This window comes from Ochotona princeps, chromosome 17 (genome assembly GCF_030435755.1).
Source record: "Ochotona princeps isolate mOchPri1 chromosome 17, mOchPri1.hap1, whole genome shotgun sequence".
NCBI lineage: Eukaryota > Metazoa > Chordata > Mammalia > Lagomorpha > Ochotonidae > Ochotona > Ochotona princeps.
This window is the reverse complement of record NC_080848.1, coordinates 5,173,003-5,190,825: the sequence shown is the minus strand read 5'-3', so window position 1 is coordinate 5,190,825 and position 17,823 is coordinate 5,173,003. Positions and strand designations below refer to the sequence as shown.

Here is a 17,823-nt window from a genome sequence, read left to right as displayed (position 1 = left end):
CAAGCAAGGCCTTTGCAGTCTTGGAGAGGAGCTTGCATCCGACCAAGACGGCTGGGCAGCCACGGCAGACCTGTCGTGGTTTTGTGATGAGGAACATAAACTGAAAGGGAGGGGGGAGGCTGGAAGAGAAGCAGCGAAGAGGTTACTAGAAAGGTTCCAGTGAGAAGTGAGTGGCGTGGCTGAGATGTGAGAGGAGCAGGGTCAGCCACCCACGGTTCACGAGCCCGCACTGGCTCTCTGCCTGCTGTCGGGCTGCTTCTGCCCTGCCATGGTCTTGCTGAAGGGTTGTCACAGCAGCTGTAAGCTCTGCTTTGCAGGATCAGTCTACAGGGCTGGGGAATAGACTGGGTGCAGGAAGTGAGGGAAAGACGAGGACAGAGGATCCATTATTCCTGAGCTGCAGCCATGGGTGGTGCCCTTTCCTAAGATGGGGGCGGCTGGACACGTGCTAACAGCGTAGGCAGCAAGCTTAGACATCTGGGAGGAGACTCGCAGGCCCCCGGCAGCTGGAAACACCGAGAAGCCCAGGGCCAGGGCAACAGGCAGGCGTCATCCACAAACACCTGCTTTCTCCCCGTTCCCACTGCCCTCACAGCTTCTCCCCAAACCGCTGTGGTGAGCCTCTGACAAACCTGGTGACACAGAAGATGGTGTCACCTAGACCAAGGTTCAGGATGGCTCCTCAGCTCGTCCAACCTGGAGGGGTCAAGGCGAGCAACAAGAGGCGCCCAAAACGACTGGGACAAAGTAGCCAGCGGCAGGAGAAAGGCCATGGGAACATGAACAGACACCAATAGGAAAGAGGGTATCACCACGGGGGAGGGCAGCTCTGCCCAACTCTTCAGAGAGGCCCAGGACCCCAGAAACTACCGCTGAAACTGACAAGACACTGTGGATGCAGGGGTGAAGGGAGGGTCTAGAGGAAGGGGGTTGAAGGGAATGAGAGATTGTGGGGATAGCAATGGCCTAAGGCCAAGACGCCGCACTGTGACGAAGACAGACAAGCAAACAGCACATCTTTATAAGACCGGAGTCCCTAGAGAATAGTTTTTAAGGTCATGAAAATGATCCAGCTAAGATGGAAAAAATTCTAGAGGGAGAACAGAAAGTGAAGATACATGGGAAGAATGACAGCCAGAGATTACCCGGAGAGCTCCAAGGATAAGGAACGTTCTGTTGTAACAGCAAAGCAGGCTGAGATGTGACCGTGTACTCAGGTTGGCAGATTTAGCGAAGAGGACATGAGGCCATACCTGGTTGGCTTCTTCTCTGTACACAGGGGAGCTGCTCATCACCTGGGGTTGTGGGAAGGCAGGGCAGGGAACAGAGCAGGTCTGCAAAGAAGCAGGAGCTGGTGCTGTGGTGCCCAGCTGCTACGGACAATGTGGGCATCCCACAGCAGTGCCAGTGGAGTCCTAGCTGCTCTAATTCCAACCCAGCTCCCTGCTGACGTGTCTGGGAAAGCAGCAGGGGATGACTCCTAACTCCTTGGGTCCCTAACACTCCTGTGGGAGACCAGGATGGAATTCCTGGTTCCTGACCCAACCTTGGTTGCTGCAGGCATTCAGGGAATGAACTATCAGATGCAAGGTCATTCTCTCTCTCTCTCTCTCTCTCTCTCTCTCTCTCTCTCTCTCTCTCTCTCTCTCTCTCACACACACACACACACACACACACACACACACACACACGCATGCTTTCAAATAAATAAATAAATCCAGAGCGGAAGAAAAACAAGCCAGGTTTTATCACAGACTCACTGGCCTGTAAGCAAATGTATCTCCCCCACAGCGTCCAACACAGAGCTAGTTACCATCAAGTCACTGGGTAACCTCAAGGATGCACTGGCGAAGAACACCAAGTGTGGAGTGAGGACTTCACCAACACCCAGGGTGCTGGGGAGTCGGAGGCCCGGGCCAAATAACCGATGCTGCCACCACAGATGTCACCCCCCAGTGCACACAAGCTGAGACACGCCACCATAAAGATGCCATTGGCATCGCGGTCAAGAGCAAACACCAAGTGTCTGAATCCCACCGGGCCATGATGTAGGATTCAGCCATTCTGGGGTGCTGATGAGGTCTGACAGCAGGCAGGGGTGCAAAGAACAGCCCTCTCCCCCTCCTCCGCTACAGACACAGGAGGAAGAAAAAACAAACGGAAATGTCTGTCCCTCCCACCTTCCTCCATACCTGACCCTCTCCACCCTAACCAGAGCCCCTCACAGGCATGCAGCCCTCTCAACATTACAAAGAATTTTTTTTCAAAAGTCACGGAAGAGGGGGTGACTGCTGTAGCAGAACAAGTTAAGCTGCTGTCTGCCATGCTGCTATTCTAGTCCTATATGGGCACCAGCACAAGTCCTTGCTGCTCCACTTCCAATCCAGCTCTCTACTAATGTGCCTGGGAAAACAGCAGAGGATGGCCAAGTGCTTGGGCCCTGCACCCACATGGGAGACCCAGATGCAGCTCCTGGCTCCTGCCTTTGGCCTGGCCCAGCCCTGGTCATTGTGACCACTTGGGTGTGAACCAATGGATAAAATATCTCATTGTCTGTCTCTCCCTCTGTAATCCTCATTTCCAAATAAATAATTTTTTTAAATGGCATGGAAGATCATTGTATGAAAATAACTGTATGCAGGGATTTCAAATAAATTAAAATTTTGGCACCAAAACAAACTTTCTCTCCTAATTCTATTTTCCAAGAACATTTTGTAGGACCCTGTGAATTTGTGACATGTGTGCATGACATATTTGCAAGCATTTATTGAGCTGTTTGGTTGAGAGCAGAGGTCTACAGGGTCCCCTCACAGACGCCAGGCCACATACTACATACAGCACATGGTGTCTATAAAAATCTGTTAAAAGTCCTTCTATTTTGGGAAATTTCCTGGCTGGCTTTCTGAGTGTATATGTGTGTGTGTGTGTGTGTGTGTGTGTGTATAGATAGAATCATTTAATCAAAGACAGACGTCTGTCCCTCCCATGTACAGAGAGCACTGACAGTCAGACTCCAGCCTGCAGCACGGACACCTACTCCCTGGCTCAGCCACGCTGTGTGCCTTCCGCAGGATCACTCCAGCTTGGAGCCACTCGCGGCCTTGGGCAGAGGGCAGGAGCAGTGTGGAGACCCCGAGGAGGCTGCTCGGACATGGCCTGGCTGCTTGTCTCCTCGTCTGCTGGGAATGTTGTTGAAGCTAAGGATGCAAGGAAGCGGAAAGGGCAAGGATTCCCAGAGGCCGACTGGCCGGGAGCTGAAGACAAGCGCAGTCCCAGCCTGCTGTGGCTCGGACAAGCTGCCTGGTCCTGCAGGACGTGGCTCAGACCACCAAAGGGTGCTGAAAATCCCACGCGCACACTCCAGGTGGCGCTCCAAACTACAGCTATTGCTATGGGCAGAAGGCCTGGTGTGAAGGGTCCCAGGACTTGTCACAGCATTTGTGACTTAACACCAGCATCCCCTACTAAAGTGCTGGTTCAAGTCCCGGCTGCTCTGCTTCTGAGCCAAGTCCCTGCTAGTGCGCCTGGCAAAGCAGCAGAGGATGGCCCGAGGGCTTGAGTGCCTGCCACCCATGTGGGACACCCGGATGGAGTCGCTGGCTCCTGGCTTCAGCCTCACACGAATATGCCTGAACCAACCACCGGGAGAGTGAATCTCTCTTGTTCCAGGGAGAGAGAGAGAGATTTACTTGCCTTTCAAATAAATAAACCTGTATAAAAAAAGATTTGTTTTCATTGGAAAGTCAGATTTTACAGAGAGGAGAGACAGAAAGAAAGATCTCCCATCCACTGGTTCATTCCCCAAGTGGTCATAACAGCCGGGGCTGAGCTGGTCTGAACCCAGGAGCCAGGAGCTTCTTCTGTGTCTCCCACACAGGTGCAGGGTGCCAAGGCTTTGGGCAGTGCTCTACTTGCCTTCCCAGGCCTCAAGCAGGGAGCTGGAAGGGAAGTAGAGCAGCCAGGATAAGAAGCAGCACCCATATGGGATCCTGGTGCACACAAGGCAAGGACTTTAAGCCACTAGGCTACTGCACTGGGCACCCCATTTTTAAATCTGTTTTGACCTCAGCAACATTCACATGGAGGCATGTTCCTACTCTCACATGAGGCAGTGCGGCCTTTAACAGACATGTTTGGCCAGGATGGACCTACAGCTGAGCAGGAATTAATGACGTGCCCTGGAGAATGGGTTAGTGATGGGAGCAGTGGGTTGGCATAAAGCATGAGCCCCTTCTCTTCCCCAGGGCACAGTGGTCACTCCCACCATGTGGTGTCCCTGCCCCCCCAAATGCCAGTATGAGGGCAGCGGCAGGTCCTCTCTGGATTCGGCTGCCCACCTTGAATTTCTTTATGTTAAAGAAATTTCTTTTCTTGATAAATAATTATCCAGCCTCTGGTCATCTGTTCCAGTAATAGAAACCAAACTAGATTTGCTTCAGGGACACATAATTATTTAGCTACAATCTCTTGCAATTCAACACGTGAGGTTTAAAAAAACAAAAATCTTATCTCTAAAGACTTAGAGTCATCACACAATACACACGCATTTATCCCCAAATCGAGACTAAACTATGGCAATCAAACAAGGGGGCGCCGCTTCCCCCCAGTGCCTGGGGGCGTCTGAGATGCCCTGAGCTCCGAGGGAATTCGGTGTCAGCCCTCTGTACCCAAGGAAGGAGCGACAGCGACATCTTGAGGACAATGCGAGGAAGTCAGCCGAGGGGACACAACACACTTCCCAGTGGGGACAGCAGGCCTGTCTGAAAGTCCAGGCGCTGACACCCCTGCAAGCCACCTCTAACAGGACGCTCGACGGCCCGGGGACTCTGGAGAGCAACGGAACCCTCCAACATGCACAACCCAAAGTGTCCACACGTGGATTCTGGGAAGAAAGCCTTGCAGTCCCTCACGGCAGCCAACGGCACCAGCAACTGCAACTTGGACTGGCTCCCCGGGGCCGAGCCAGCGTGCTTGCATCCGATCAGCCAGCTCCTGGCTTTCACTGCAGCTGTCAGGGCTCCTGGGGGGAAAGATGTGTCAGCCAGCGAGAGCTGAATTCCCCGGCAAAGCAAGGGAAAAAAGGAAAAATCCACTTGAGAAAGCAGAGCGGGCAAAGTGCAGACCTGCCACAAGAGGGCGATCTGAGTCCAGGCAAGTAGAAGTCACTGGGCCAAACAGAACCAGGAAAGCAAAATGTTACTTAGTGCTAACCGTCCCTGGTGAGCAAGCCCACCCTGGCGAGGGGCCAACCATCTCCGTGAGCCAGCCCACCTGCAGCTTACCCATGGACCAGAGTAGCCAATGCTGTAGGCAGGCATTGTCAGCCTCATGGGGCAAACCCAGGTCACCATCTGTCCAATGGAAATAACAGCCCCTACACGCTCGGGCTACCACCCAGTAAACCAGGATACCGAGCGCTAGTGGGTTACAGATCGAAACCATCTGATGTCTCGGATTTGCCTCAGAATAGAGCAACTGGTGGATGGCAGAGAAAACAGGGAAAGCCAACCAGCGGGTGAGCGGGCGTGGGGCACCGCAGCTGGAATGCCCACATCCCGTACCAGAGTGCCTGGGTTCGAATCCTGGGTACGCTGCTTCGGATCCAGCTTCCTGCTGAGGCGCACTGGGGGTGGGGAGGGCAGCAGTTGGCCAGTTTAAATTCTGCCACCTACGCACGGCCCAGCCCCTGCATCTGGAGATGGAAATGCATACTCTTCCGACTCCCTCCTTGTCTCTGTGCCTTTCAAATAATAATAATTATTTTCAGAAACAGAGACCCGTGCTGGAACCCCGAGTCCCTCACACGGGACAGTGCCCTGCGTCTCCTCTCCTCTCTCCAAGGGTAACTGCTGGATCTTGCACGTGCCTGCCCTCAGAAACCCCTCAGTCTGTGGCCTGTGGGCTGCAGCAACTACAAACCGGCTAAGACAGCTTTGCAGTGAACAAAAACCACACCCGAGCTTCTAAAATGGCACGGGGGCCATGACCCTAGAAAGCAAGCCAAGTGGGCACCCATGAGCCGCCCCGAGGGGTGACTTTGGGCCAAGCGGCAGGTGGCCGCCGAGGGACAACGATTCACAGGAGGGGGACTCGAGCGTCCTGGGCTAATTCCGACCGAGGAAAGGATGCACCTGCGCGTGGAGAGGTTTCGGGTCACCATCGGCCTCGACCCTCACTGAACCGCCGCGTCTCCCTTTAACGAAGCCTCCTCACGAAGACCCGCACCGCCCGCCGCGCACCCCGCTCCCGGCGGGGCGGAAGCGCTTCCGCCCCTAACCAAGATGGCGGCGAGGCGGGGCGGGAAGGCGGAAGTGGCCAGCGGACGGCCCTCCCGACGCACCATGGCGGCCGCAGCCGTCTCTCCCGCAAGGAAGCGGCTGGATCTGCGCGACCCCGCGGCGCTTTTCGAAACGCACGGAGCGGAAGAGATCCGCGGGCTGGAGCGCCAAGTCCGGGCGGAGATCGAGCACAAGAAGGAGGAGCTGCGGCAGATGGTGGGCGAGCGCTACCGCGACCTGATCGAGGCGGCCGACACCATCGGGCAGATGCGCTGCTGCGCCGAGGGGCTGGTGGACGCCGTGCAGGCCACCGACCAGTACTGCGCCCGTCTCCGCCAGGCCGGCCCGCCGGCGCCGCCCCGGCCCCCGCAGGCCCCGCAGGTCGGTGCCGCCCGCCCACTTTGGGGGGGGTGCCCCGCGGGTCGCTCCCCGCCCTGCACCCCTCGAAGGAGACCCCTCACCTTCCCGGGCGGCGCCTGCCCCCTCGCCCCTCGGGAGGAGAAGCCAGCGGTCCCCGGGAGCCTGCCTAGTCTCACTCACCTCAGGCCGGGGCCGCCGGGCGCTCCCTTCCGCCTGGAGCTGACCAACGCCAGGGGTCCCCTGCAGACCGTTCGGATTTCTGCTGTCTGCTGACCCCGTGGGCCCCCGAGGCCTTCACTCTGGGGTGCGCCCCCTGCACCCCGGCCCTGCGCGCGGTGGCGGCCGAGAGGGGCCCACACCTGTCAGGTCCTGCCACCTCTAGGAGGGTCGACCCTGAAAGGCCAGGGAGGGGTGACAGGTGAACCAACGGGAAGGTCAGCTTCACCGCTTGCTTCCTGCCACGTAGCCACGGGAACTGCATCCCGGGGAGTGGGAGCGTGCTGGTAGTAGCCGAATTCTAGAAGAAAGCTGGGTCCAGGAAGCTGAGCAGACGCCCTAGAACTGTGTATGGAAGGCTGGGAACACCTGGGGAGGCTTGGAAATAGAAACATCCATCTCCCTTCCGCTGGCTGCTGTCCCTGGGGTGGACACCGCTCAAGGATACAGTCCTGCCCCCCAGTTTCTTGTCAAAACTGCGCTCTGCCCTGTTTTGGAAAAGCATTAACATTTGTGTGAGGTGGTCTTATCTGCTTGACCCGTAGACCCACGGTTTGAGTTCAATTGAATACACCCAACTCAATTATTTCTGCTCTGAAGGAGCTTCCGGTCTAGTCAAGCAGATGAAGCCAGGGCCAGCTGACCCAGAAACCAGTAATGATGGAGACAAATGTAGGGCGCAGGTTCACCTAAAGTCTCTGTGCTACTGGGTTTGGGTCCCTCTGGTGAGGGGGGCTTCAAGGCAGGTGAAGTCAGCGAGGGGGTCTTACTCCTGCTGCAGTGCTCTGCCCGCATTCCCGAGAGCCAGTCATCTGTAAGAGAATGTCCTGTTGCCCTGGGCCTGGGGTCTGGAGGCCCGAGGTCAGGGTGTTGACCTGGAAGACACAGAGCTGCTGTCGCGAGTGGGCGTTTGAGGGCAGAGGAGCCTGCAAGAGTCCCTAGACCCAGGTGAGCGGAGAGGGGCCTGGAGGCTGAGCCACAGGAATGGCTCGTGTGGGCCGACAGAGGGGAACAACCGGAAATTCATGGTGGGCACCCAGCAGGGGAAGCCACTGCCTGTAACACCAGCATTCCAATGTGGGCATGGGTTCAAGTCCCAGCCCCACCACTTCCAGCCCAGCTTCTGGCTGCTGTTCTCAGGGAAGCAGCAGAAGATGACCCAGCCTGGCTGTTAAGCCGCTTGGGGAGTGAACCAACACAGAGAGGTGCTCTCTCCCTGTGTCTGTCTGTCTAACATTGCCTTCGCTAGGAATAAAGAGAGGCCGGTGTTGTGGCGTAGCAGGCAAAGCACCACCTGTGATTCCAGCATCCCTTGTGGGTGCCACTTCTGATCCAGCTCCCTACCAGCAGCCTAGGAAAAGCAGTGCTCGGGCCCCTGCTGCCGGGGCGGGAGACCCGGATGAAGCTCCTGGCTCCCATCTTCCGCCTGGGCCAGCCTTGGCTCTTGGCAGCCATCGGGGCGCATGAACAGGCAGCGGGAGGATTTCTCTCTCTCCCTTTCTTCCTGTAACTGACTTACAAACAGACAAGAAGAAAGCTCACTGCGGTGAGCCTCTGCATGGGGCTTGGGCGAAGGTTCGTGTGTGGAGGAGCAGTAGCCGCCACACTGGACCTCGCTGGCTGCCTGGCGTGGCAGTGTCTGCCTTAATGACACTGCATACCCAGAAATACCCCTCGCTTTCTTCCCCAACTGCCGGACGGGACTTCTGACTGCCTCCTGCGCACCCTCCCCTGCAGCTGCCTCAGCTGTCCGAGAAGTTCTACAGCATGGCCGCCCAGATCAAGCTGCTGCTGGACATCCCCGAGAGGATCTGGAGCTCCATGGAAGCCTCGCAGTACCTCCGCGCCACGCAGCTGCACCTGCTCTGCTGCCACCTCCACGGCCTGCTGCAGCTGGAGCCGGCCGGGCCCTGCCACAGTCCTGTCCTCTCCCGCTTTCCCATCCTCATCCGGCAGGTGGCAGCAGCCAGCCATTTCCGGTAAGGGGATCTCACCCCGCCCCTGCACCTCCAGAGCTTGCTCTCTGGTGATGGCCAACCTCTTCCAGCATGATCCTATAGAATCTTCTCAGCTAATGTGGAAAATCCTGTGTCTCCTCCTGTCTTCCTTTCCTAGGTCCACTATTTTGTATGAGAGCAAGATGCTGCTCAAAGGCCAGGCTGTGTCTGACCAAGCTGTGGCAGAGGCCCTGTGCTCCATCATGCTCCTGGAAGAGAGTTCCCCGCGCCAGGCTCTCACCGACTTCCTGATGGCCCGTAAGGCAGCTTTTCAGAAGCTGCTCAACCAGCCGCAGCATGGTGGGTGCAGCTTCTCTCCAAACCCTGGTCCTTCAGCGCGGGACAGGGAAGGGTAAGCTGAGGGAGCTGGAAGCTTCCAGGGTGTTCTGGAAAGTTGCTTCAGAGAGGATGGTTTGGTTTCTTCTGCCAGGTTCCGGCATCAAAGCCCAGATCTGCTCCTTGGTGGAGCTGCTGGCCACCACTCTGAATCAGGCGCACGTGCTGTTCTACACCGTGCCCGAAGGCCAGCTGCCAGAGCCGGCCCTGCCGTGCGGTTTGCTCTTCTCCACCCTGGAGGCCATCACGGGCCACAGCCCTGCCGGTGAGCTCTTGGGCAACCCTCCTTTTGTCTCGTTCATTGAGTGAATGTTTACTCAGCCCCTGCCACGTGCTGCCTGCCGGGGATGAAGCAGGGAACTGGGCACGCACACCCTCTTCCTTGGCGGAGAGCATGCGCAAGCAGGCCAGGCAGCTGGACAAGTGTCTACTTCATGTCGACACTGGTCATTGCTGTACAGGCCAAGGACAGATGGCCTTAGGAACATCAAGCCGAGGGGCTTTCCAGGGTCCGAGAGTTCACCTTTCACACTTTGTCCCTGGCCAGTTTGCTGCGGTGTTGAAACCTGAAGTGCATGGGACCTCCGAAGTAGCCTGTGTTTTGAGTGGTAGCTAGGATAGCGTTGCCACAGTATGAGGCCTGGTGCCTCCCCGAGAGGTACGGTGCCTCGGGAGGCAGAAGGGCGCCCATGGGATGAGGGCTCATTGGCACTTCCCTGCCGTCTACCAGGAGATGCGCAGACCATTCAGTGTGTTGGCAACTACAGATCTACTTCTAACTGCGGAGGACTCATGACACTTGGCTCATGTGTCACCCTTCCGTTCCCATGGTCTCTGTCATCATGCTCAACCAGGGCAGGAGCAGAATTACCAGGAAGCTGCCGCCCTCCCGGATGATGGAGGCCCTGGGCAAGCACTGTCCTTCTCGCTTAGCCTTGAGGTCTGCTCAGACCTGGCCAGAACAAAGCCGGATGAGTTTTGGGAATCCTGTTGTTTGCTCCACAGCAGGTGTGCTCGCATGTTTCTCACGTGGCCTCCGTTCTCCAGGAACAGGCGCTGGGGTCCTGCAGGGGGAGCTGCAGTCCTGCGGCTGGTTTAAGCACCTGCCGGCCTCCATCGTGCAGTTCCAGCCAGCACTCCGAACCCTCGTGCATCCCATCAGCCAGGAGCACCTGAGAGACACCCTGCAGAAATGGATCCACATGTAAGGAGCCAGCGTGCTGGCCTGAAGCCATGGGGAGCCCCCAGCGCACTCGCCGGGGACTGTCCCAGGGTCAGTGAGGCACTCAGGCCGTCACGGCATTCGCAGGCAGCAAGCATCCACTCTGAGAAGCAGGAAGGGGTTTAGCTTTCAACATACTATGGGAGAATTTTGGACTCTCTGAAGGAGGAGCTCTGCATGCTTTGGTAGCTGAAGCCATTCCGTGTGGTTACAGGCAGCCTTCTAGGCTGAGGGAAGCATGGGGCAGTGTGTGTGAAGGCTACAGACTCCACACCCCCTGGATACGGAGGGAGCAAGGGAGCGGGGTGGGTGGACGCGTAGAGATTGGGACCCTGGTGAGACGTGTTCCAGTGGCATCCTGCTGCCTTCCTTAATAAAGCTGTAAAACCCGCAAATCTTGCGGAGCCCAAGGAAGATGCTTTTCTTGCAGGTGTAAGGAAGACATCAAAAATGGGATCAGCAACTTGCTCCTGTATGTGAAAAGCATGAGAGGTCTCGCGGGGATCCGGGATGCCGTGTGGGAGTTGCTCACCCACGGGGCCGCCAACCACAGCTGGGACGTGATATGCCGGCGGCTGCTGGAGAAGCCACTCTCGCTCTGGGAGGACATGCTGCAGCAGCTGTTCCTTGAGCGACTGCAGGTGAGGCCCTGGTGTCACGCTCAGTCTCGGTGGCCGTGCGGCTAGCCGCCAGCCTGCAAGGTCCCTGCCACTTCCTGTGTGCAGTGGCGGAGCTCCAGGCCCTGGGGCCGAGAGCAGTCGGCCAGGGCCATGGTCTCGTACATCAGACATGGCGTCTCGGTTCTCTGCCAACACCACGTGGTCTTTTCTGAATGCAGAGGAGGGCATTCCGAACAGCGTTCTCGCTCCGAGGTTTCCCTAAGTGACTGGAACTGTTCTCACCTTCTCTTCTAGACTCTGACCAAAGAAGGCTTTGACTCCATCTCCAGTAGTTCCAAGGAGCTCCTGCGGGCAGCTCTGCAGGAACTAGAAAGCAGCCCCAGCGGCTCCGCTTCCCATAAGCACATCCACTATGAGCAGAACATGGCCCTCTTTCTGTGGTCCGAGAGCGCCAGCGACCTGCCTTCCAACGCTGCCTGGGTCACCGTGGCAAACCGCGCTCAGTTCGCCCACAGCGGCCTCTCCATGAAGGCACAGGCCGTGAGCCCCTGCGTGCAGAACTTCTGCTCGGCCCTGGACTCCAGGCTGAAAGTGCAGCTGGACGACCTCCTGGCTTACCTGCCCTCCGATGAGCCGTCCCCGCCCAGGGACGTTCCCCCGCCGCAGGCCAAGGGCCCTGCCTTTGACAGGTACGCAGATGCAGGCACTGTGCAGGACATGCTGCAGGCTCACGCTGTGGCGTGCATCGGGCACATCATGGACTACATCCAGGCCGAGCTACGGAGCACCGAGGAAGCCGTGCAGGGGCAGCAGGCCAGCCACAGCCAGGCCAGGCTGCACGCAGTCCTTTTCATGGCCAGGCTGTGCCAGTCACTGGGAGAACTGTGTCCCCACCTGAAGCAGTGTATTGTGGGAAACTCCAGGAGCCCCGAAAAACCAGCCAGGGAGGCTCGGGTTCTGAGAAAAGCAACCAAGGGGAACAGTCAGGATGGCATTCCTGTGCAGGCCAAGTGGCAGGAAGTGAGAGAGATGCTGTTGCAGCAGAGTGTGCTGGGCTACAGGACGTGGAGCAGCGCCGTCGTGAAGGTGAGGGGCAGCACTGAGCGGGGTCCCGGTCATCCCCCGTTAGGCCCCGTCTCGTCCGCCACCTTCAGTCAGGCCCTTCAGTTTCTCCTCCAGTGACATGCGCTTCCTCTCTGCCAGAGCTTCAACTGGAACGCTTCCCCATCCATTCTCAGCCTAGGTGTGACAGGTGGGCAACATGCGTGCTTTCCTTCTGTCAGGTGCCTTCCTGCTCTGGAGCCCAAGTCCTCTATTCCCTGGAACCTTCACGGGTCAGTCCCCTGAAGTGGCATTTAACATCTGTAGCTTCATTGGCCAGGACCCGCATCTGATAGTAATCATTAGCCACAAGAAGAGTGCAGTTGGCCACTCCCCACCCACACAGCCCGAGCTGTGCTGGCGATGACGGGTGACACCCGAAGACCTTACTGGGCTGTTTGCTTTCTATTGCCAGGTTTTGGTGGATGGATTCACACAGGCCCTGCTTGTAGAGGATGCTGGCTCCATCCTGGCCACGGCCACCAACTGGGATGAGCTGGAAATCCAGGAGGAGACGGAGTCCGGCAGCAGCATCACCTCCAAGATCCGGCTGCCAACGCAGGTGCGCAAGACCCGCTTCACAGGAGCCCTGGGCTGAGATGGGGGAAGGACTGCTCAGTTCTAGAAAAATCATTCAACAGCCAACTGCTGAGAAGCTGAAGGCAGGCCAAGTGAAACCAACTCTAGAGTCTGCCTTTTGCTGTGGGAGCTCTGTGCTCAGACTGAGATGAGAACAGCCTCAAACAGGAACAGCTGCAGGCCGCCCTCAGCTCCAGGCACCAGCCGGGGGCTTTGGAGCTGTCGAGTGGCCTGCCTGTTATATGCCTAGCTGCAAAGGCCAAAGTCCCAGCACATGAGCCTGAAAAGGCTAATTTTCCACTTTTGTCTGTCATTTACAGATTGACAGGCTAATGTGTTTTGGTCTCCTCTTTCAGCCGTCCTGGTACGTGCAGTCCTTCCTGTTTAGTCTATGCCAAGAAATTAACCGCGTCGGAGGCCACGCCCTGCCGAAGGTGACGCTGCAGGAGATGCTGCAGAGCTGTCGGGTTCAAGTAGTCGCTGCCTACGAGAGATTCTCAGAGGAGAAAAAGAAGGTGGGTGCTGGGGTCAGAGGGGAAACAGGAAGGAGGGTGCTGGAATGCATTTACAGCCAAATCAGACCACCAGAGCCTCAGGAAAGGATGCAGCCAGGGCCCCGGCTCCAATGAAAACGCCCCGTCTGGTGAGGGGCCTGCTTGCCAGGCCGCACAGTCCATGGCCTCCCCATTCTCAAGGGTCAAACTGGCTTCACTCTAGCGTCTCGAAAGGCCCAGCTTCCAGCCCCACGCTGCCCTGCACACTGTGTGCTTTGGGCAAATGATTAACCTCTCAGAGTTCTCACAGAACTGGCCTGCAGAGCAGGTTTGCTCACCTGAGGACAGAGCCCCCCTTCCCTGCCCCGCCCCCACACCCGGCCTGCCTCAGATGATAGACCAGTTGTAAAGCTAGGGCAGGCACAGGCAGCCACTCCTGGGGAGTCCTTGCCTCCCAGCCTCCCACGCCCTGCTGCTGGACAGCAGGCTGCCCTTGGTATTCCCTTCTGGGTCCTGATTTTGAAAGAATTCAGTTATGTCTTCTCCCCATGTACATCTCCTCCAAAGTTTTTTCCCCTTCACGGCACCCTCTGCAACCCCTGCAGCCTTTCGTGTGTGTGTGTGTGTGTGCGTGTGTGTGTGTTTTCAAAGCTGGATGTGTTTGAAAAGCAGAAACAAAGATGGATCTTTCACCTATGGGTTCACTCCCAAAATGGCCACAGCAGCCAGGCCCAGGCCAGCCTAATGCCCACAATCAGGAACCCCTTCCACATCTCCACCCCGGGTGGCAGAGGCCCAAGTATTCTGGGCCGTGGCTGCCGCCTCACAGGTGCATCAGCAGGGGACTGGAGCAGCAGCCAGGGAGCCAGGCCCCCGGCAGGCAGTCACATATGAGGTGCAGGCATCCTGGGCACTGGCCTCACGTCCTGTACCAGAGCCCTGAGGCCTTCTCTCTAGGGCTAGGTTTCTTCTGTGCTGCTGGGTTTTGGGGGAGGGGGCGGAGTTCGTTTTGTTTTTGAAAATTTTATTTACTTGAACATGGTAAGTTCAGAGAGAGAGAGACAGATATGGCCACCGCAGCCAGAGCTTGTCTGGTCCAAAGCTAGGGGTGTCCTCCAGGTAGCCCAGCTGGGAGCAGGGTCCCAAAAACTCAGACCACCCTCTGCTGCCTTCCTAGGCCGTAAGCAGGGAGTTGGATCAGAAGTGGAGTAGTTAGACTCAAACTAATACCCACATGGGATGCTGGTGTCACAGAGGATTAGCTTGCTCTACCACATTCCAACCCCAGGTTTTCCATTTTAAGACCTGGTTTCTAACACCCTGATTTCTGTTGTTCTGAGAGTGAACAAGCTATGTGTAGAGAAAACCCCTGCTTCTGAAGTCACCAGCTCTAATGCCCTGACAGTGAGCTCACAGTCCTGTAACTGCTGCTCTCTCCATGCTGGGGGACTTGGGGTGCCTTTGCAGAAGGAAGGAGCATTCCCGGTCACCCAGAATCGGGCGCTGCAGCTGCTTTATGACCTGCGCTACCTCAGCCTCGTCCTGGCCACCAAAGGTGAAGAGGGCAAGAGTGGCCGGAGCAAAGCGGACCCCAGGTGCCGTGTCCTCCCTGCTGCCTCCCCGACTTCTCTCAACTCCAGGGCTTCACCGAAGCAGTATGTGTTCAGTACATGTTCTGAGTTTCCACCTGGCTGTAGCTACGTGCTGCGGGAGACCCAGCTTCCAGGGAGGCCCACCACGACGGGCAAGGCTGAGCTGCTAAGCCAGAATAGTCAGCACTCCGTGTTTCCACTAAGTGGGTTTGTGAGCGTGTAACCCATCCTAAGTTGAGAAGCACGTGCCCCAGGACTCAGCATGCCCTGCACCCGTGGCCTTACACAGCACACACCTGCACTCTAGCAGGTCGTGCAGTGGCCGCCTGCTGCCTACTTTCTGGTCAAGTCAAGGCAGTGAACTGCATCCCTCCGAGTCAGCCTAGCAACTGTGCTGGTGTCGTCTGAGCTATGATCAGAACACAGGGAAGGGGCAGCCTTCACTCAAAAACACATCGTGTTGGAAACCCTTTGGGGATTACTTAAGCACAATCAACAGTGACAAGTGGGGAAGAAGCCAGCAATTACATTGAATAAAACTTCTTCGAGGCCCTCTGTGATTGATATATCATAGAGTACTTTTTATCCTCAGAATAGTGTATAGTGATTGTAACCCTCTCTCCAGACTTGAGAAAGTGACTGACCACCTGGAGGGCCTCATTGACCCGTTTGACCTGGATGTTTTCACACCACACCTCAACAGCAACCTCTCCCGCCTGGTGCAGAGAACTTCTGTGAGTCGGGGCAGAGGCATGCACAGTGGGAAGCAAGGGCCATGGGCTCAGGGGATCAAATCCCTGCTCCAGCACTTCCTTCTCCAGTACTGCGGAGGGACGCAGTGTGGGCAGGGCACGGTCATTAGGCTGAGGGAGGACCGGTTAAGTGTCACATGTTGAGGCTAGCCTGTTTTGACCACTGCAGGCCTAGGAGAGGACTCGGGAGGGTTCTGCCCAGGCCTCAGGAAGAGAAATAAAAGGACTGGAGAGTGATCAAGTCATTCTGAAACAATACCCCCAAAAGCAGATTCCCCCAAACGGGTTACAAGTCCAGGGGTGCTGCCTGAGCGGCATCCCCCACCTGGACAGTAAGCGGCACTGTTTTTGCTTCTGCCGCCGTCAGGTCTTGTTCGGGCTGGTTACCGCCACAGACAACCAGTTCACCTCGAGGAGCAGTACCTTCCTCTCCCAGGAGCCCCACAACATCCTGCCCCTGGCGTCCAGTCAGATCAGGTGAGCCTGCCGCGGGGCTCCCTCACTCCCTCAGAGCCATTCAAGGCTGTCCTGGGCCACTCTTTCTTTGCTCTTGTCTTGCAGATTTGGGCTGCTTCCCCTGAGCATGACAAGCAACCGCAAGGCTAAAATGAGCAGGAGCATCCAAACACAAGCCCAGGTTAGTGCCAGCAGCAGCTAGGGGGCCATGTGTGTCGCTCCTGTCCCTGCGCCCCACCAGGCCACCCAGTTAGCTCCCTTTTCAAAGAATCGACATAAAGAGCTGAATGACAAAATGCACTAATGCTGCTTTTAATGGCAATGCAACAGAGCAGTACAAGGTTTTTCTGGCTTGAGCTAAGAGCAGTCTTAAAAGATGCCCCTTGACACTACCAAGTAGCCTCACAATAGAAATGTTTTCTGGAAAATATGCAGGGCAGGATAGAGACCAATGCTCGTATTATTTAGAATAACTGCCAAGCAGCAGCGAGATTGTTCTAACTGGGAAAAACCTAGTTCTGGTGATAACAGTGCTATCCTCCACTAACACCTGCGTGGGTAGCTTCCCTCGGTTTGACTTTTTCTCGTTAATCTGGTTCTGTTTTGGTAGGATGCCGTCCGTTAAGCCCACAGGATTACTTGGGGTACCTGCACGGTGTTGTGTTGGTGTCTGAGTGCTCACACGGCTTGTGTTAATGTGCTTGGTAGTCGCCTCTGCTGTCAGTCAGAATGCTAGCAGTGTGTCCTTCCACAGTCCATGCCATCAAACTCGCTAAGAATTCTCACCCAACCTCTGCCTTTCAACTTTGGTAGATGGTAATGGGGAGAAAATGCTTGCACACACTGCCCATGGGAAAGCACAGCCGGTGGGGCGCCTTCCCGGCATGCCACGCTCCCTCCGTAGTAAGCAGCCTTGGCTCATCCATGCGAGAGCAGGTGGTGGACAGGAGCCTGTGCTTACCCGCTTCCTAGGAAAACCCTTAGCTTCACCTTTTAGCTCCGTTACGTAACAGAATCTCACGCTCTTTCCCAAAGTCCTTTGCAAATCTTGACATGCAACCATGTCTTAGTGCTGTCGTGTGTCCCAGCCCCACCTGGGCACTGTGTGGGCTCCGAGTGCAGTGCAGGGGGAGCAGGCAGGGGCTGGGGGGACTAAGGCACTTCCTCTACATCCACCAGCAGGCTGACCTGCCGGCGCCCTCCGCAGCAGAGGACTCGATGCACGCTGGCTCCTTGTTCAGACAGCTGGTCAATGAGGAAGACGACACGGCTACGCCTTCGTTATTCAAACTTGGCTGGCTGTCGAGTATGACTAAGTAGCCTTTCTAAATAAATACTACCACGTCAGTTCTGAAGAGGCCTCTGCTCGTCTTTCCTAGCCACACCACTCTTCCCAGTTTCAAGGATGGAATGCAGCCCCCTGCTTCCTGCTTGGGGTTACTTTAAGCACAGAGTTAATGCCTGTCCAAGAGCCTCACCACAACTGTTAATTTAATCATCAGTCCGGGCAGCGCTCGCCTCTAGTCCTCGCCCATCGACGCCTGCGCCGTGGGCTGCTCAGTGAGATCACGTCAGCTGCTGACAGCACGGGGCTGTGAGACGAGAACACCCTCATCGAGTGCCTTTCTTCACTGGAGGAGCTGTGCGGTGTTTCCTGCTGGTGTGGACAGGAGGGACAGTGAGACAGGACACACCGTGATCTGGGTAGCCAAGAATCACATTCTCCCTGGCAACAAATATCTAACAGACGGTTCCTGGGGCGCTCTGTCCTCAGCCCTGGGTCGGACGGCCCTCTTCCCGAGCAGAGGCCTGGCCGCAGG

The 17,823-nt window shown here is 56.7% G+C and overlaps 2 protein-coding genes across 5 annotated transcripts in view; one reads left to right on the top strand and one right to left on the bottom strand.

Moving 5' to 3' along the window:
* Positions 1-6,966, bottom strand: part of SLC39A11 (solute carrier family 39 member 11) — a 378,198-nt gene extending 371,232 nt beyond the window's left edge. For 3 of the 4 annotated variants that reach the window (XM_058676223.1, XM_058676225.1, XM_058676226.1), the window contains exon 1: positions 6,819-6,966. The gene's annotated coding sequence lies outside the window, so the exon portion shown is untranslated. Of the gene's footprint in view, positions 1-6,131; positions 6,251-6,818 lie in introns of those variants that run through there. The other variant, XM_058676224.1, reaches the window with a different exon arrangement.
* Positions 6,138-17,358, top strand: COG1 (component of oligomeric golgi complex 1). Its single transcript, XM_058676220.1, has 14 exons — positions 6,138-6,659; positions 8,592-8,833; positions 8,970-9,151; positions 9,282-9,452; positions 10,235-10,391; positions 10,840-11,050; positions 11,324-12,115; positions 12,546-12,692; positions 13,066-13,224; positions 14,671-14,798; positions 15,421-15,529; positions 15,915-16,024; positions 16,109-16,184; positions 17,183-17,358. Exons 1-14 carry the CDS (start codon positions 6,282-6,284, stop codon positions 17,321-17,323), a joined length of 3,003 nt encoding a protein of 1,000 aa, XP_058532203.1. The 5' UTR covers positions 6,138-6,281; the 3' UTR covers positions 17,324-17,358.
* Positions 17,359-17,823: the final 465 nt, after the last annotated feature.

What these genes read in the sequence shown, in the direction of transcription:
- COG1 (XM_058676220.1), top strand. Translation starts at nt 6,282, where the DNA reads ATGGCGGCGAGGCGGGGCGGGAAGGCGGAAGTGGCCAGCGGACGGCCC. An exon ending in GCTCAACCAGCCGCAGCATG is followed by an intron (nt 9,152 to 9,281) that starts GTGGGTGCAGCT and finishes TTCTTCTGCCAG; the next exon opens with GTTCCGGCATCAAAGCCCAG. An exon ending in CGGAGCAAAGCGGACCCCAG is followed by an intron (nt 14,799 to 15,420) that starts GTGCCGTGTCCT and finishes CCCTCTCTCCAG; the next exon opens with ACTTGAGAAAGTGACTGACC.